This window comes from Aspergillus ruber, assembly GCF_000600275.1.
Source record: "Aspergillus ruber CBS 135680 unplaced genomic scaffold scaffold00002, whole genome shotgun sequence".
NCBI lineage: Eukaryota > Fungi > Ascomycota > Eurotiomycetes > Eurotiales > Aspergillaceae > Aspergillus > Aspergillus ruber.
This window is the reverse complement of record NW_024467298.1, coordinates 411,206-428,931: the sequence shown is the minus strand read 5'-3', so window position 1 is coordinate 428,931 and position 17,726 is coordinate 411,206. Positions and strand designations below refer to the sequence as shown.

Here is a 17,726-nt window from a genome sequence, read left to right as displayed (position 1 = left end):
TGTCTGTATTCACACCGACAGATAGATATAAAAGTGTCGATATATGTATTCGCGTGTAGATGGTCATATAAGACTCGTTTTGCTTCATTCTGTACATTAGAGTAGCCAACGCAGGATCGCAAGCAGAGCGAAACAGATAAACAATTCTTTTTGTTTTCCTTTCTGCTTTTTTTTTCCAATTAGAAAAAAAATAATGTCAGTTCGAGCTTTTGGGGGAAAAAAATTTTTTGTCATGCCTGTTTGTCTGTTATATAAAATGTGAAATGGCGATGTGTACAATATAGATAAAACAAAAATTGGATGAAAAAGAAAAAGAAAAAGAAAAAACAAGGAAACGAAGAAAGAATAAATAGATAAAAATGAACATCCTGATGATAAGTGACAATCTCATGCAAATCCAGCAATGCAGTCTGTGCCTATCCTGTCTATATGGTCTTCAGTCTGTTTTGGCAATTCCCAATTCAGCGCAGAGTATGAAAGCCTTAACATATAGGATCACCCCAGAAATACCCCAAATCGAGATCGACATTCGTCCCATTCGGGAAAAGCGACCCCGTCATCTGTCCCGTAGCCGAATCATACGGGAAATAATCTTCATACCCATTCCGTCCCGCCACCGTCCCCTTCTCCGGCTTCATAAACCCCAGCAACTCCGGTGGTTCCAGCCCATACGACACCAGCGTAGCAAGCGGACTATTACTCGACTGATCCTGATCCATAGGTGAACAAGTAATAGAATCTAGCTCCGCGGCTAGATTCTCTGCGGCTGCCGCACTGGCCGCAGAAGTGGTAGCGTCGAAGCTGGCCTCCGGCGATGCTTCTACGGTTGACTCACCGGAGCAGGGGAGATCGCTCATGTCGACACCAATGTGCGGTGCGAGGCGGCGGAGGAAGCCGTCACAGAGTTTCCAGGCTCGTTCAGCGGCGAGGCTGGTTTTGGACATGGTGGAAAGCCATTCGACTGCTTTTCTGGCTGCTTTGGAGACGGTGGAGGATTTTTCTGGGATGTGCTGCGAGTGGAAGGAGAGTTCGAGGAGGAGGACTGTTGTTGCTTGCATTAGGAAGTGGAGGATGCACCACCATGGGCACATCTTGTAGAGGAGGGATGTGTCGGAGGTTTCGGGGAGGAGGGTTAGCATGTGACAGGCTGATTCGACACATTCTGCGGCGGTCTTGCTGCAGAAGTCGTATGCTTTGTCGCCTTGTGGGCGGATTGAATCCAGACGGCAGAGGCACGGCCGCGTGATCCCGATTTTGGTGCTGTAAAAGAGAAAGGCGAGGCTCATCTTCTGACTTGCAGGGCATTGCGAAGTCTGTGTAGATGTGAAATCATACGGAGTAGGCAAATTCATAAACCATGAGTCAATCTCAAGCATTAGACTCTGGATGGCAAACTCGGTGCTAGCCCAAGGTGCGCGCACTGCTTCAGGGCTATAGAGCTTGTTCGTCATCCGCTTAGCAATAGACGTCAATGTCGTCAACTGCAAGAAGTACAGCGACATGCAAGGTGGAAGACTCTTTATATACTCGTTTCTGCTGTTATCCAAGTCCTTGGGGTTAGCTGTGGCTGCTGGGTCGTTGGTATCGCAATCCAGTGAAGCCTTTAGGCTAGACGTGCTGGAATTAACAGCAATACGGGCCAGTTGGCTAGGTCCTCCTCTGTTAGGGCTGCTAATCAGGCGAGAAATTTCTTCTTTCTGAAAATCGGTTTCGTCGAAAGGAACGGGCAGAGGCGTCGTGCAAGTGCTCTCGACGATGCAAGAAGGCCGCCCTGTCAGAACACTAAGAAGGTGCTCAACGGTGTACAAAGACCACCAAACGCGATATCTTATTTCTTTAGAAGTGTCTGAAGTGCAGTCACCTATGTTCCGTAGATGTAATCCAAGAGCAAAAGCGCCTTGGACAGCACTCCCAGTTAACTTCCAAGATCTGAACCAAGTATGTCAGCGTCGGATAATGAGTGAAAAATACGCAGAACACACCGATTGATATGACCGGATGCCAATAAATAGAAAGCAGCCAGTCCTTCGACCTGCAACTGCTGCAGGTCCGGATGTTGAAACAGCTGGCCCTCCATGCTCAGCGCTCTTGCCCTGCAGAAATATATATGGTGATCGTCTTCATTTCCCTTCCAGCTTGCATCAGTAAGATGGGCATATTTAGCCGCGACTGCAAAAACCAGGTTCAAGATTGAAAGCCACTTATTGCCTGGTTTCAAAGCTGGTCGATTGAAGAATACCTGAAACTGGGAGGCAAATGTCGAAATGCCTATTATGGGAAAAGAAGGATGCACTGAAGTCAAGTAGACATTGAAGAGCTTCGTCGCAATGTCTCGCGACGGAACTTCGTACATATCAACTTGCTCAGTCGCTGGTATGTCAAGGTCGTCAATGTAGTAATTCGACGAAGCTACCCATTGGTCATTCTTTCCCTCAGCCTTTGGCGTCAAGGTAGGGGAAGGCAATCCCGTGCTATCAGCGATACCGGGGTTACATGCGTCGTATTCTTGACTGATTTCTCCGTTCAGCTTTTGTAGCCAGCTTATCTCGGAGCTCTTGCCAATGAATCCAGTGGCACGCGCGGTCTCATCTCTGTTGAAGTCTTCCTCTGTATGGGCCATGACTTCGAAGGGCCCAACAGACGAGGGCTGTGAAGGCGATTCAAAGTCAGAGTTCAATGGAAGTAGCTTCAGATCTCCGGATGCAGCGTCGTCTGGCTGCATGTTCATATCGGAGGATGCTTCCTGTACCCACTTAGGAAAGGCATACTCAAGTGTGTGAAAGGGGTTTATGGCATACCACGTTCAAGGCGATACTCATCAATTGCTCATCCGAGACGCCAAACCGGCAACTCAGTTTCCGGATCACATCCTCATAGGCCTGTACTTTGGCTGATAGACTAGCTAATTGTCTTTGGAGATAGCCGTATATGTTAGTCCGACACGCTTGCTCTAACTGGCAATAGAGGAATCTCACCTCTTAGATTTCTCCCGTTTACCATCTGTATAGCAGCATATTATCCCCGCTTCTCGGCAATTTCGACAGCCAGACTTGTCTCCAGTGCACTTTGTTTTCCTTTGTCTACACGATTCGCACGCTCGACGAACATGACGGCGATGGAACCTGCCTGGCGAGGTGAAAGCAGACTCTGCACCTTCAGCCAGTCTTGGTATGGCCATCTTTCCAGTACCCAAGCGGTCTGCATCGTTCCCTGTCAGGTGTGGTAAGGGATTTTCCTACACATGCAATTCCAATTAGCTTCTGTTGATGGGAAGAGGGTGTAGCAGAAAGCTCGCTTACCAGACGTGGGGTCTCTGTATCAGTGTAAGGCAACTTGAACAACGTTGGTTGCTCTGCCCAGGACGGGAACGGCAAATTGCTCATTGTGTCGATAGATGTTGCGAATTGTGAAGAGAAAGGATACTGTCAACGTATTAGCCGTTTCTCAGCACAATTTCTCCGTGGAGAAGCTGTGTTCACCTCAACGACTCGGCACTGTATGGGGAGGTTTCAAGCTGATAACATTATGTCAGATATACCTAACACAGAGCAATATGGAGCTTGTCTCACCGTTCATAGAGGAAATGCTGCTGCATCCCCACAAAGGCAGTCAATAATATATGGTGAGTGAAGTATGAATTGAGTAACCCAAGATACCGGAATTGTGGGGGGATATTAATTGATTGAAAGCTGCAAAAGACTGGGGAAAGTTGATGGTGAAGAGGAGAAACAGAAAGTATAAGCTGAGTTGAGAATCAATGGGAAGCTCAAGGATTATGCATTGTATAAGGCCGGAACTCAAGTGCGAGTGGGGAATGAGCGTCCCGGAAGTCTTTCCATGGGCACTCAAGCCTATGAGAAAAAGAACCTTCAATTAGGGAACCTGAACCAAATGAATTGCAATTCGGGGATCGTGGATCAGACGATTTGCAGCTAACCCCGAAGATTGACAATTCCCCTTCAGATTCACCGGGGCCATATGCTCTAGTGGCAAGTATTAATATACCCATCATGCTAAGGATTTTGCCTCTATAGCAAACGATGATGTCCTTAAGAGAGTCTCTTAGACAGACTTAACCGCTTCCGGTGCTTATACTTTGTCGGTTATCCCCGACATTTTAGGAAGGAGCTCATAGCTTTAGTAGATATTCAAGAAGATGAGGCCTCGTGCATTACCGTGGGAGTTTCAAGCTGGAGAAGTCTTGGGGGTATGGCCAGAACGCAAGCGAAGGCCCATCTCTGGATACCCCGGACTCGCAATCTCCTAGTTGAATGCCTGACATCTATCCGGGGCATTATGCAATTATGCAGGCATCCACAGATCCCTTTGTACATTCCCGGGCTCGAGCATATAGAGTCGTGTGTATACAGTAGCAACTTAGCGAATTGAGCGTAATCCAAGCCTCTGCCAAGGGAATTTGTGATCAGTTTTGGTGTCAGTCTCTCTGAGCCGTGTAATGAATTCCGTCGTCAATAACGCCTCCACCAACTCATCAAATTGACGTGAGACGGAGTGGCGCGGTGTTTGAAGCTGAACCTACTATGCATACCCCGGACTTCCCTTAGCTACAAGTACAGCTCCGTTATCGGGCCTAGCTATCCAGCCACCACTTGGACAGTGCGTAGACGAGCCATGGTGAGCAATAGAGGCACGGAGGTCTAGAATGAGGGTGACATAGTGCCTGGCAAGCTTAGCTGCTGTCAGCCAGCTCTCTCCGCTATTCAGGTCCGTGGTTCTCTTCCACATAGGGAGGAGGCGACAGAAGGATAATCTTGACGTGCCTTCATTACGCCCAAATGATCAGGACGAGTTGTCCGACTCGGATGTGTGAAATCTTGGCAATACTGCCATCAAATATGAGAGAGGTGGAGAGAGAGAAGTAAAGGCATTAGGAAGTAGGCGTTGGGAAGTTTGAGGTGGATTGCTGTCAGTGACAGTGCGTCATTCCTATTGGTTGATTTCGGGTCCGCGGTGATCTAAGTACAATATTGCCATGTGCCTGAGTTTATTTGACAGCTCCATTCGGTTATCTCGGATAAATATGCCACTCTGGACTGCAGAAAAGAATATCTTAAATAAGAAGAATGATATCTAAAGCTTCAGTAAAACACCTAAGAAAACAAAACGTTGGCCCTGGCCGGAAAGAAGAAGTAGAAGAGAATCACAGTAGCCACAAATCGCAAGTCCGAACATCATTAGTTATTCTATACAGCTCAGGAATAATTACTCGATCGTGTAGCCTTCCGCAACACTCTTAACTTCCTTGGAGAAGCCGGTGCTTTCACCTTCCATTTCCAGTAGAGCAACGTTTGTAACATCGACCTCGACAAAAGGATTAGCCTTGGTGAACCGCACATTCATTGGAAAGTAGTCAGTCTCATCACCGCCGTCAGTGGACTCGAACTCGAAACTGCCAGATGCATTGTTCTCATCCACAGTGCCAATATTCCAGTCCAAACTATCCCCGGAAACTTCATATACCGCATCAAAGCTAGACACGGCGGGCTCGGCTGCGCCGTACGGGATCGTGACGGCAACGTCACGCAAGCTATCGGAGCCAGTAAGTTCGTACTCAACCGTAACGGTGGTTGAGTCAGAACCCTTGTTCACCCAGACCGTGAATGTGATAGGAAGGATGTCGGCATTGTCCGAACCGGAACTGGCGACACGCCAGCGCAAGACACCGATCGCGTTGTTTGCGGGGAACCGCTTGGAAGTGTCCTTTAACTGGATCGTGGATGAATTGGTAAAGGCAGCCTTGTCAACATTCGGGTGGGTGCGGAATTGGGCACCATGTGTAGGGGTGGCGAGAAGGTCGAGTCTAAGCTTCGTGAAAGATGGGTCGGTGATACGGAGTTGGAGATCACCCTTGACTTCAAAGGATCTCAATGCGCCTTCTCGAGTAAGCGCGGCAGAAATGGTCTCGGCAATGGTAACGGAGACTGGTTCTCGGTCTGCAGACAGGGAAGCACGGGCGGATGGTGCCTTGTCGACCACAGGGGTTGAGGCTTGCGGAGTCACCAAGGGGCTGGATTCTTCGGCTTCAGGGCCCAGGTCACCACGAATCTTCTCGTAGATATCTGTGTTTTTCTTGCCAAGTTGCATTCCTTTTCCGCGGGTGGGAAGGGGTCTGGATTCGATCTATATTAGTCGCGGTGGCCAAAAGAAGCGCTCTCTAAGGGTGCATACTTGGCAAACGTTTTCTTCTTCTCTGCTTCGTAGGAATCATAGGTGTCGGGCACAGTAGGGCGCGATGGGGGACTGTAGACGGGATAAGATGGGGTTCTTGGTGTGGCGGTACGACCAGTGCGCGCTGCTTCCTTCCGCTGCATCTCCAGTTGTTTTGCCTTTCTCTTGCGTTCTTCGCTGGCCTCGAGCTCTTTGTTCTGTAAAGCAAGTCAGTCTTACCTCACGATAAAATAAGACCAACATTCATGCGTCAACATACCCTCTCAATGATCTCTTGTATTCTCTCCTCGTGACTTTCCATTTCCAGGAAGGTCTTAATCTGAGATAGCGTCAGGTTCTCCCTGTAGCCCAATGTCACCAATTCGTCGAACGCGCTGAGCAACTCGAAGGCATTGCGCAAGATTTCCCTCTCGTCCAGGCTTTTACAAATGCTGGTGGTCACTTGGGCAAACAAATGAAGACTGTCAATGTCTTGGAGGATATTCGATTGACGGTTGGTGATAAGGACGATGTACAGCTCATCGAGCGGCTGGTAGACGAAGCGCACATTGTCTTGTTCGACGATCGTGTGTTGGGTTCCCGAATCAGCCAATTTGGGGAAGGATGCGAGCAAGGCTTCAATTCTAGAACGAGCGATTTCCCGGAATTGGCGTGAAAGTACTGCCTTACCCCCGCGGGTGCATATCGACGCTGCGAGAACGACCTGTTTGTTGTGGGTGGTGGTCAGCGTAAATTCAGGGGGATACCAAGATTAGGATACAAACCATGGCTCTGGATAGCTAAAGATCGGATATCAATGGTTAGAGCAGAAAATAGCACGCTCTTCCGGACGTGGGAGAGTGGTCAGGTTGTCTGCTCGAAGCCAGATGGTCTCCCGCGGAGTCGCTTGCTGTTCTCTTCGGTCTCCGTTGGCACGTGCACGTGCACCGGCGCTATCCCCTCGCTTACCACAGCACAAGCAGGAGCCCGTCGGTCTCTCAACCTCCTCCGTTACTCTACCATACCTGTTTCCTATCAATTTCACGGGTAAAGTAGGGCCTTATTATCTCTCTTCCTTTTTTTATATCGCTTTGCCCTTTTCTAACTCTACTCTTCTGCGCGTTGCCACTATTGTCGCCCTGGCACGGTGTGGGAGCGCCACTAAAACTTTTTACGCGTACCTGTCGCTCACCTATCTATTGATGCCTTTTTTGCCATGACAACAGCTCCCTCAATAGCATTTCCCACAATGGAAGTCCCTACGGCAGATGATACAATGGAGATGGCTTCGCCTCTTCCAGGGCACGCTGATGATTTCGACATTGACCTCGATGTCATGGAAGACCAAGCCTCGAACGCGGATAAGGACATGATGGGCGCGGACGATTATCCGGATGAGTCCATCGAAATAGAATACACCCGAGATGGAGCGAACGATGCGGATATGATGGACGATGTCGCTGAACCGGCCATGGTCGATGCTGACGACCAATATCCGGAAACGAACGATAGCGTCGAGATGCAGTATTCAGCGGACGAGACATACGAAGCAGAAATGTTAGAGGATGACTACGATGAGGATATCGACGTTCCCATGCCCAAGTCGGATGAGCAAGACGCGACAACTGCCCAGAATGATATTGGCCAGAAACCGGAGCTTGAAACAGAATCCCCACAAACGAACGATGTTATTCAAGGAGAAAGCGAGAAACCTGCCTTGGAAACCCATGTGGAATCCACGGAGGAACATGTGATTGAACCTACCAAGACACCACACGCGGAACAGGAACAGCGCGATCATCCTGAATCTGAACACGTTCAAGAGGCCGGACCTCAGCCGGGCAGCTCGGATTCTTTGGATGATAAGCTTTCTGAGACTAACCAAACAGAGCGGGATGTTGTGCAAAGTGCGCAACCTGATGTTGGCAAAGATGGCCCGACGGATTCAAGGCAATCTGAAGAAGGTGCCGGTGAAGCAACCGAAGCCCAGCCACTCCTTGATCAGCCTAAGGAGCAAGAGGTGGAACCAACAATAATACAAGATACTGAGCAGCCCAAGGAGAAAGAACAAGGAGCCGATATGAACGGGCATATAGCTTTGCACCCCGTGAAAGTCTATTATCAGGATAATGAGGTCTCTCTATTTCCCCCCCGGGAAGGTGATTTATCTGAAACATTCTTCCTCGAGGATGAAAGTCTTGCCTACGAAAACTTTGGGAAACTTTTTGAATCTTTTCGTGAAGTACTTCGGGAGCATATTGGAGAAGATGATGTTCTAGTCGTAGATATTGACGCTCTGAACATTCAGCTAACAGAAGTATGTGGCCCTATTTTATGCATAATTGGACTGTTCTCGATGCTAACTTGCCTGTGCAGGATTCCCTACACTCGTCCAAGGTGACATTACGCCAAATTATCAATGTATATCTACATCTTTGCGACAATGGAAGCATTGGCGAACCGGAATCCTTATACATTACGCTGAGCACAAAGCTGACCGCTTCCGCGGCTATATCCGAACTTGCCACTGCTGCAAATGAGGGCAAAGGGCTTTCCGAAATCTTCTCTTGGGATGAATATGATGAAGTAGAGCCACTCTCAGGGCCTGATGCTGAGCCTGATACTGAGCCTCAACATGATCCCAAATCTCAATACCAAGCATCGGAAGAATCTCAAGAGTCCCAGAGATCTCAAGAATATGAGGAACATGAAGAACCTGCAGAGCACGTCGCAGATCTTGAGGCCCAAGGGCGCGAAGAGCCTGGGGTAGCTGAAGGACAAGAAAAGACTAAAACATCAGACGAACAACAGATAAATGAAGCTACTCAAGTTCCCAAGCAAAATGCCACAGAGCACGAGGAAGCTCATGACCACGACCTCCAACCTGAGCTTACCAACAACGCCGAGGCCGCTCTACACGAAGGAGCTCATGTCGAGCAAGAAGTCCAGGAACAAAAAGATGACAAGCTCGCACCCAATCATTCTGGCGAGGAAGTTGAGAATGCTGTCCTCGAAAAGGATGAGGATGATGAATATGAGGAAATTGATGAAGGGGAGTACGAGGAAGATGTTCAGGGACATCATGATCCTGAGCTCGAATATCAAGATCACCCCTCTAACGACAGGTCATATGACTCGGAAGAGCAGAAGACAGAGTCTACTGCCACCATTGCTCCTTTGCCTGCAACGGACAGACAGCAAGACGTTGAGCAGTCTGTTGATGCCGCTGAGGCAGATGGTGACCTTGGTGAATACGATGAAGTCGAAGGCACAGGGGAGGAGCATTACCCCAACGGTAACACTAATCTAGATGCGCCAGAGCATGACGAGTACTCCGAGGAGCCAGGACACAACAATGTCGATGGTGCATACGATGAACAGAATGCCGGGGAGCAACGCGAAGAGCCTTCGTCAAAGACTCATGACGCAGGTGATGGGGATGAAGACCAAGACCGTACTCCGCAAGAAGACGTCGCCGACGAAGCCTTCCAAGGTAATGAGGATGCTATGCATGGTCAATCTGAGGATGGCGTTTCAGGTTCAGCACAAAATGACGCTCGGACTACTCCAGAGCCTGCGGATGAACTGCTCGGGATTGCGGAAAGCGTGATGGGCAGTCCGTCTAAAAATGCCATGGACAACGACAAAACCGCAGATTCTGGTGAAGTCTTGGATAATGACGCTGAGTATGTCTCATCAGCAACTGCCGGGGAAGGTGTCGAAGAAGTCACCTTTGATGGCAACGATGATGAATTTTTCAACCTGGATTTCGACGATGAAGCAGGCCCGGAGACGAATGTTTCTGATGCAGTGGCCGATCACAACGTCTCCACCAAACGTACACGCGATCCCGAGGATGAAACTGATTTGACCGAAACTACTCCGGATGCCAAACGCACGCGATCCTCATGAACTTGCATATCTATGCATATGACGTTTATGTATTTCAGCGATGCCATAGTCTTTCGATCGGCATTCCAAAAGAGTCACTAAATCACCATCAGTGGTGTTTGCATCTGCACGGAGACATCTCCCCGCTCCAGCAGTACTGACCGTGAACCCAGCTTAGCGGTTCGATATCGAAGCATTTTAATGTCGAGTCCGGTACGTGGTCCCTATCCCTTTTATTCATTCTAGTATTATCCCATCATCTGAGCGGAAGTGTTTGGCAACATTTATCCCGCTCTCTTATCGTCTGCCATAAAGAGGCGGATGCCAACCAGGTTTGTATATGAAGATTTTTTTTTTCTCTCTCACTGTTATTTCATGTCTTGGGCATTTGTGATACCTTCTTGTGCTTGGGTTCTGGCATTCATGCGTCTATGGTGCATATTTCTATTTAACCCATCTGGTCTTTTTTTTTTTTTTTTTTTTGTTCTTTCTTTCTGGACTTTCCTCGGATAGTATCCCACTTGTGTCCTGGTTTGCTCATGGTCGTCAATTTCCTTCGGCATCCGTGGCGTAGGGCATGATGGATATTATGCTGTAAGAGTCCTTATTGGCAGCCGGAATAGGTTCTCCCATGTTTAGTTAGTTATTTACTGTTGATAGTTGGCGGTTTTTCTGTTTGTACACTTTTGAGGTGGTTACGGGATGTCGTTTACTCATTTCCGGAGTACAACGGGTTATAATAGTTGCGAGGTCGATTAATAGCTAGAACGACCTAGAGAAATATAAAAAGTTTCATCGGGTCTCTTGTGCTATAGTTTTGTTTCGTTACTGTTTCTAACAAGTAAAGCTTGGTTTGGTTCCCGAAGTCAAGCGGCCTTCATTCCAACCAGTCTGTAAATTCTCGAACGACAATTCTACAAGTGAGTGTTACGTTAAGTTGTTGGTAGTAATGACCCGGTAATCAGGCGAAGAACTACAACCAAGGAATCATACTACTAATGAATGAGCCAAGCACATAAATACCATAGGTTGATAGAGCCGTGGCTACGTGGCTGAACGGTTGTGGCTGAAGAGTCCTACCGGAAACAGATGGTGAGGAATTATTATTAGCAATTGTCGATGAAACGCCGATCACAGACTTGCGGGCGCACTTTCGGGTCCGTCCACAAGAAGGGAAATATGCAATGGGTTAGCGAAATGAAATAGTGGATGAAACAATGCAGAAAGTTGTGTGCTGATGATGTATGAGAGCATAATTTAATTAAGTACACATGGCGGAACTATGGCCAGATACATACAAGTACGGGGTGATAGCATAGTAGTAGTGAGACAGCCATTCGCCCTGTTCTGTCCTTTACAAGTATTCCGTTGTATTCTTTGTATTCTTTGTATTCTTTGTCTGTTCTTGCCCCTACCGGGTCCGGGCATATACATACTTATACGGATGCGATCAAATCCGTCCCTGGTTGTGCCTTACTTACGCGTTCTGCCACAACCTCTCACCATCGCTGCTCATCTTTTTCTCCTCGTCTATTCGTTTTGCCTCGTTTCAACTGCTAATTCGGCCGTAGCGCACGTGGACACGATCCTGTGACTGACTGATCCGACCAACGTCTGGCAAACTTTTTTTTTTTGTCAATTCTTGTTTGACTTGTTTTCTCTTTCTTCTTTTCCCCTCCTCCAGGCAGGCCTCGCTTTATCGCTCGCTATAACCAACTCCCCCTTGCACAACACCACGCTCTTTCTATTGCTTTTATCAGTGCTTTTAATGCTTTAAATAGACCAGCTGCATTTGATTGACCGCAGAATAATCGTGGACGGGTTCCAATATCTGCAATAATAATCGCTGCGGTTGTGTTGTTGTCCTGTGCCTGTCCGGACTTCCGCGCGTTCGCTCCCCAGATGCTTGGCTAGATTCCCAGCCGGCCTTCCCAACCATCCATTCATCGAGTTTCCCATCTTCTCGCTTTTCACTTCTTTTACTTTCTACCACTCCCTCTACCATTGCTGGACTATTGGAGTTTTCAACACAGGGAGCAGTCAGCTCCTACGTATTAATGGAAATGCTTTCAGAAAAGTATTGTGCTCCCCAAATCCCGCCAATTCCGCCCTGCGTTGCCAGCACTCTCATTGTCGGTCCCATGTACTGACCGGTGTTTGTTCGTTTCGGTTTATAGGTACATCGGCCTAATATTAGCCATTTTATCAACAATGGCTATAGGTATGTGATGTTGTGCAGGTTTCTAATCCTTCCGAATCGTCTGTTGACCGGATCATAGGCACCAGCTTTGTTATCACGAAGAAGGTTCGTCGCTTCGCATTCGATGTTCACGCAAATATTCCCTCCTGATCACAATGACCACAATTTCCGATTCGGCGCATCGATGTTTTCTACAATAAGCAAGGCTGATCGTGTACGGTGTCTAGGGTTTAATGCAAGCCAGCGAACGACATGGATTTGAAGGCGAAGGGTTTTCATATCTAAAGAGCCCTGTCTGGTGGGGTGGTGTCATCACACGTACGGAAACATTTGTTTGCTATGGCAGTGGCCGCAAAAGAGTATTCTGACAGATGTCTATAGTGGCCATTGGAGAAGTCGCAAACTTCGCCGCTTATGCATTCGCCCCGGCGATTCTTGTCACACCGTTGGGCGCTCTGAGTGTTTTAATCGGGTAAGAACTACACAGTGCGGGTGTCGCTGCTGAGATTTTGGTTACTAACATCGTTTGTACAATAGGGCCGTCCTCGGGTCGTATTTCCTCCAGGAGAGGTTGGGTATATTAGGCAAGATGGGTTGCGCAATGTGTTTGCTTGGATCAGTCGTGATCGTTCTCCATGCACCTCCGGACAAACCTGTCGAGAGAATTGACGAGATCCTTCACTATGCTCTTCAGCCAGGTATGCTCCTTCATTTTAGCTAGCGCATTGCAGAAAAATGCCGTTAACATATTTTCCCTAGGATTCCTTTCCTATTGCCTTGCGGTGGCCATCTTCTCGACCGTCATGATCTACCGGATAGGACCGTTATACGGAAAGAAGAACCCGCTCATTTACATTTCGATCTGCTCGACTGTTGGCTCTGTCTCGGTCATGTCTGTCAAGGCTTTTGGTATTGCTTTGAAGCTCACATTGGGAGGCCACAACCAGTTCACTCAACCCTCGACCTATGTTTTTGCCATTGTCACTGGGTTCTGCATTTTGACGCAGATGAACTATTTCAACAAGGCATTGAACCAGTTCTCTACTTCGATGTAAGCGAAACGAAGAAAAGCCGGTAGGAAGGAGGAAACACAATGCTAACGTTTGACACAACAGCGTCAACCCTCTGTACTATGTAACGTTTACTACCGCTACACTGTGCGCCTCATTTATCCTATTCAAGGGCTTTAACACTACAGATGCCGTGAACACCATCTCTCTGCTCTGTGGATTCCTAATCATCTTTTCCGGCGTCTACCTTCTGAACCTTTCGCGGCACGATCCTGACGGACGGCAGTTGCTTAACAAGGTCGATGATGAAGCCGTGCCCACCGATGCAATCGCAAGTTACCAGACCCGCCGCTCCATGCAATCCCGCCGCAGCAACGAACCTCATCGTCGCAGTTCGTCCAGCCTCGCCGCCTTTGTGAATGGCCATGGGGACCGAGAAGGTCTCATCAGCTCGTACGATGTCGAGAATCAGGCCTATAATTTGGCCGACTTGGCCGAGGAGAGTGACGGGGAGCCAGGCCCGACCTACAAGCAAAGTCAGAATGCTGGACGGTCAGGCAAATTGGCCCAGAGCTAGTCACGATACGAATTTTCTTTTATCGTTGTTTCCTATGATTCATCACCTCTATCTTTCCGCCTTACGATAAAATCCAGTTTATTGATGCTTCCTCCCGCTTTTCCTTCGGGGTATTCCGTTTGTTGTTTTTCACCCTTTCGCATTTGACTTTTTTTTTTTTTTTTTTTTTTTTTTTTTTTTTTTTTTTTTTTTTTTTTTGGATGCAACTGTATTTCTACTTGGAATGAATGGGATAGGAGCAAGAGATGTCATGATTGATTTTAGGCGTGGTTTGGATTTCGATTCGATTGTTGCACCCTCGACCAGGTGGCAACTATTTGCGACGCGCAATGCCTGAGAGACAAAAAATCCGCTTTGTATATATGTACCAGAGACCTCAAAACCTTCGAATAGATTTTTTTTTTTTTTTTTTTTTTTGTTGCGTACACATTTTTGTCTGTTTCAAGCAAGTCTTCAATAGCCTTACGGGGTCTTGTCGGTTGTTCGCCGCGCGGTGCAATTTTCGGCCCGCCAGCTATGATGTCGGGGATGTCTACGTACGGAGGCACCAGGAGCAGACATGTCGCTGCAAACACACCACACACTTCTGTTCGCGACAGCTATGCAGTCCATGCTACTGCAAATCCTATTGGCTTCTCTCAACTGTGCAGGTTAGCGAAATAGAAAAGGCTGAAAGCAACAAGATCCCCTACCTCGAAGCCTCTCCCCTCCACCTCCACCGGATTCGATATGCCGAGCTTGATCCGTAAACTACTCATCTTCGCGGCTGTAGACGGCCTCATTCTCCAGCCGTACGGGAATGGCTCACGGCATAACGGCGGCAAAAATGACTCTTCATCGATCCGCATCGAGTACAAGACGAGCAAGATTTCCTCACTTCCGACATCGGCGTTGTCGGATGAGATTGAGGAGAAACAGCAGAATGCTGGGTTGGAGGCTTACGGATTAGTTGGTAGGTGATCTTCACACATATAAATGAGCCGATTGGCAAGGTTGAAATTGGCTCTAACTCTCTGGGATTGGCTTAGGTCTCTTATCCGTTGCACCGCACTCGTTCCTTATCCCGATCACTCAACGGCAACAAGTTGCTCAGATACAAGGAAACCCAATCTATACTGTTAAAAACATCGCCCTGATTCCTACGTCGTCACACGCAGATGCCGTCCGCGCAATTGCACAAGCCAAGGAACATCTCTTGAAGGATGGGGCTAGTGACCTCGAGACCGAGGACGATGACGACGATGGCAGCAGTATAGCAGACACGGACACGGATGCAGGCGAGGATATCAGCACCACGGTGCCGGACTTGGATTCTCATCATACTACAGGGCCATCATCGCATGCACGAGGTCGGAGTATCACTAGTATTGCGGAAGATGTGCTTGGGAAGAACGTGCGGTTTGGGAGGTTTGCGGCGAGTTGGTTGTCTAGGAAAACCTTGGGATTACCCGGATTTGGGACTGTGGATCGGGATACTACGGAGATGTTACTGGGGAAAGACAGTCATCATGTCAAGGATGCCCCGAAAAGTCACTCTGTGCTCGGCAAGGAAGCGAAAGTCGAGGAAGATACAGCTCTGGATGAGAAGGAGCAGACTCCATTGCCAGAACCTGGTGTTTTGCAATCGTCCGACCATATGATGGAGTTGCTGCCCAAGTTGCTTCGTTATGTGAAGCTGTTGTTTGCTTCTTCGCAGAATTTCTTCTTCTCGTATGATTATGATATCACGCGGCATGTTGGTGCTCAGGAGCCACGAAATGGTCATCGTCCATTGCATACGGTTGTGGATCCATTGGTCAGTCGTGTTGACTTGAGCTCCCTGTTTATTGCTACGAAGACTAACTCTTAGGCTACAGTACTTTTGGAATAAACACCTCATCTCCCCATTTATCGAGATCGATGCTCATAACTATGCTTTGCCATTGATGCAGGGGTTCGTTGGTCAGAGAGAATTCACGGTAGCGGCCCCCGAATCTCCATCTCCAGAGACAAAGAAAGGAACAAATGAGCACACGGAAGGTCAGATCTTAGGCAACAAGGAGGAAGTCAAAGAGCTAGAGCCTGAGGCTCATAAATGGGATTTTCTCCTTACCTTGATCTCTCGACGATCAATCAAACGACCTGGTCTACGGTATTTACGCCGTGGTGTTGACGACGATGGAAACACCGCCAATACCGTGGAGACAGAGCAGATCCTCTCTGTGCCTGACTGGGATACTTCCAGGAATATCTATACATATCTTCAAGTACGCGGGTCTATTCCGCTGTATTTCTCCCAGTCGCCGTATGCGTTTAAGCCGGTTCCTGTCCTTCATCACTCGACGCAGACTAATCAGGTCGCTTTCGAGAGACATTTCCGGGATATGAGTCGGCGATACGGGAAGGTTCAAGCAGTCTCACTTATCGATAAGCAGGCTGGAGAGTTGAAGGTCGGTGAACAGTATAAGAAATATGTCCAGTCTTTGAATGAGTCTGGGGGAATTGATGGTACGCCCCTTGGTCTGGAATGGTTTGATTTCCACAATGAATGTCGCGGGATGAAGTTTGAGAATGTGAGCCGTCTTGTACAACGACTGGATACAACTTTAAATGAGTTCGGTTATACTGTTGTGCGAGATAACCAAGTCCGTCAGGGCCAGGCAGGTATCGTCCGGACGAACTGCATGGATTGTCTTGATCGTACGGGCGTTTCCCAATCTGCCTTCGGCCAATGGAATTTGGAACGTCAATTGAAGAAAGAAGGCATCGACGTGGACCTCGGCGGTAACTCAGCATCACAATGGTTCAATACACTCTGGGCAGATAACGGAGATGCCATCTCGAAACAATACTCGTCCACCGCAGCCCTGAAAGGCGATTATACGCGGACCCGAAAGCGGGATTACCGTGGTGCACTCAACGATCTCGGCCTGACACTATCCCGATATTTCAACAACATCGTCAACGACTACTTCTCTCAAGCTTGCATTGACTACCTCCTCGGTAATGTCTCGACACAGGTTTTCCCTGAATTCGCCATGGAAATGCAAACCGCAGACCCAGGTATCTCGATGCAGAAACTGCGCCAGAACGCCATCGATACAAGCTGCAAGATCGTCATCAGTGAGCAATCCGAGGAGTTCCTCGGTGGATGGACGATGCTCAGTCCGCGGCAACCGAATACACTACGAACGTTACCATTTGAGGAATCGGTCATGCTTCTCACAGATGCAGCGGTCTACAACTGCCGCTTTGACTGGGACACCGACAAGGTGACTTCTTTCGAACGAATCGACCTAGAGACCATCTCCCGCATCAACTATGGCACGTACATCACCTCCGTCCTAACAGATAACCAAGTCGACGAGCGCAGCAATGTCGGTCTGGTAATTGTTTATCGCGAGGGAGACGACAGTGCGAATATCCGCCGCGTGAACACTAGAACCGTTCAAACTCAGGTTGATCCCAGCATTGTCGAGCCACCTCCTCCCACGGCCGCCGCTACTGGTAATGATGAATGGGACATAGCTTCATGGTTCACGGGCAACAAACAACCAGCCACTCGGTTTTTGGCATTCAAAGCCCTCCCGCTCCATAACTCAGTGACAGAGAGTATAGCCGCGAGGCGGGGATCTGCGACTGTTACCGAGACCGATTGGGTACGGTGTATCTGTGAGGAAATCGAGCGTGCCACACGAGCCAAACAACCTAGCGATCAACAGCAGAAGCAGGATAACGAAGGTGATGAAGATGGACAGGAGCGACAGCTAGTGGAGAAAACAGATATCGTCTCATTGGAAGAGGCGAAAAAGAGGACGGGGATTCTGGAGCATTTGATTTACGACTTGAAGAAGTTTGTTTGGGCTTAGGTACATTGTTTGTTTGACCCGTTGGCTTTGAT

The 17,726-nt window shown here is 48.4% G+C and overlaps 4 protein-coding genes across 4 annotated transcripts; 2 read left to right on the top strand and 2 right to left on the bottom strand.

Annotated features, from left to right (window-relative positions):
- Positions 1-482: 482 nt before the first annotated feature.
- EURHEDRAFT_399235 (CeGAL family transcription factor) lies at positions 483-3,383 on the bottom strand (the record flags this gene model as incomplete). The annotated part of the gene is made up of 5 exons (XM_040779908.1): positions 483-1,929; positions 1,983-2,743; positions 2,799-2,910; positions 2,976-3,235; positions 3,300-3,383. 5 exons carry the CDS (start codon positions 3,381-3,383, stop codon positions 483-485), a joined length of 2,664 nt encoding a protein of 887 aa, XP_040642605.1.
- Positions 3,384-4,904: 1,521 nt separating this feature from the next.
- EURHEDRAFT_408133 (coatomer subunit delta) lies at positions 4,905-7,055 on the bottom strand. The gene is made up of 4 exons (XM_040780753.1): positions 6,954-7,055; positions 6,449-6,892; positions 6,190-6,386; positions 4,905-6,130 (listed from the first exon to the last, which is right to left on the bottom strand). Exons 1-4 carry the CDS (start codon positions 6,954-6,956, stop codon positions 5,224-5,226), a joined length of 1,551 nt encoding a protein of 516 aa, XP_040642604.1. The 5' UTR covers positions 6,957-7,055; the 3' UTR covers positions 4,905-5,223.
- Positions 7,056-11,885: 4,830 nt separating this feature from the next.
- Positions 11,886-14,011, top strand: EURHEDRAFT_119235 (DUF803 domain membrane protein). The gene is made up of 8 exons (XM_040777713.1): positions 11,886-12,136; positions 12,237-12,280; positions 12,339-12,364; positions 12,487-12,577; positions 12,641-12,731; positions 12,797-12,957; positions 13,019-13,310; positions 13,375-14,011. The coding sequence occupies exons 1-8, from the start codon at positions 12,117-12,119 to the stop codon at positions 13,844-13,846; spliced, it is 1,197 nt and encodes a 398-aa protein (XP_040642603.1). The 5' UTR covers positions 11,886-12,116; the 3' UTR covers positions 13,847-14,011.
- A 564-nt stretch (positions 14,012-14,575) lies between these two features.
- Positions 14,576-17,694, top strand: EURHEDRAFT_447104 (SacI domain protein; the record flags this gene model as incomplete). The annotated part of the gene is made up of 3 exons (XM_040783651.1): positions 14,576-14,798; positions 14,875-15,641; positions 15,703-17,694. The coding sequence occupies 3 exons, from the start codon at positions 14,576-14,578 to the stop codon at positions 17,692-17,694; spliced, it is 2,982 nt and encodes a 993-aa protein (XP_040642602.1).
- Positions 17,695-17,726: the final 32 nt, after the last annotated feature.

What these genes read in the sequence shown, in the direction of transcription:
- EURHEDRAFT_408133 (XM_040780753.1), bottom strand. An exon ending in TACAAGAGATCATTGAGAGG is followed by an intron (nt 6,387 to 6,448) that starts GTATGTTGACGC and finishes CTTGCTTTACAG; the next exon opens with AACAAAGAGCTCGAGGCCAG. An exon ending in AAGAAGAAAACGTTTGCCAA is followed by an intron (nt 6,131 to 6,189) that starts GTATGCACCCTT and finishes GATCGAATCCAG; the next exon opens with ACCCCTTCCCACCCGCGGAA.
- EURHEDRAFT_119235 (XM_040777713.1), top strand. Translation starts at nt 12,117, where the DNA reads ATGGAAATGCTTTCAGAAAA. An exon ending in TTTATCAACAATGGCTATAG is followed by an intron (nt 12,281 to 12,338) that starts GTATGTGATGTT and finishes ACCGGATCATAG; the next exon opens with GCACCAGCTTTGTTATCACG. An exon ending in GCTTTGTTATCACGAAGAAG is followed by an intron (nt 12,365 to 12,486) that starts GTTCGTCGCTTC and finishes TACGGTGTCTAG; the next exon opens with GGTTTAATGCAAGCCAGCGA.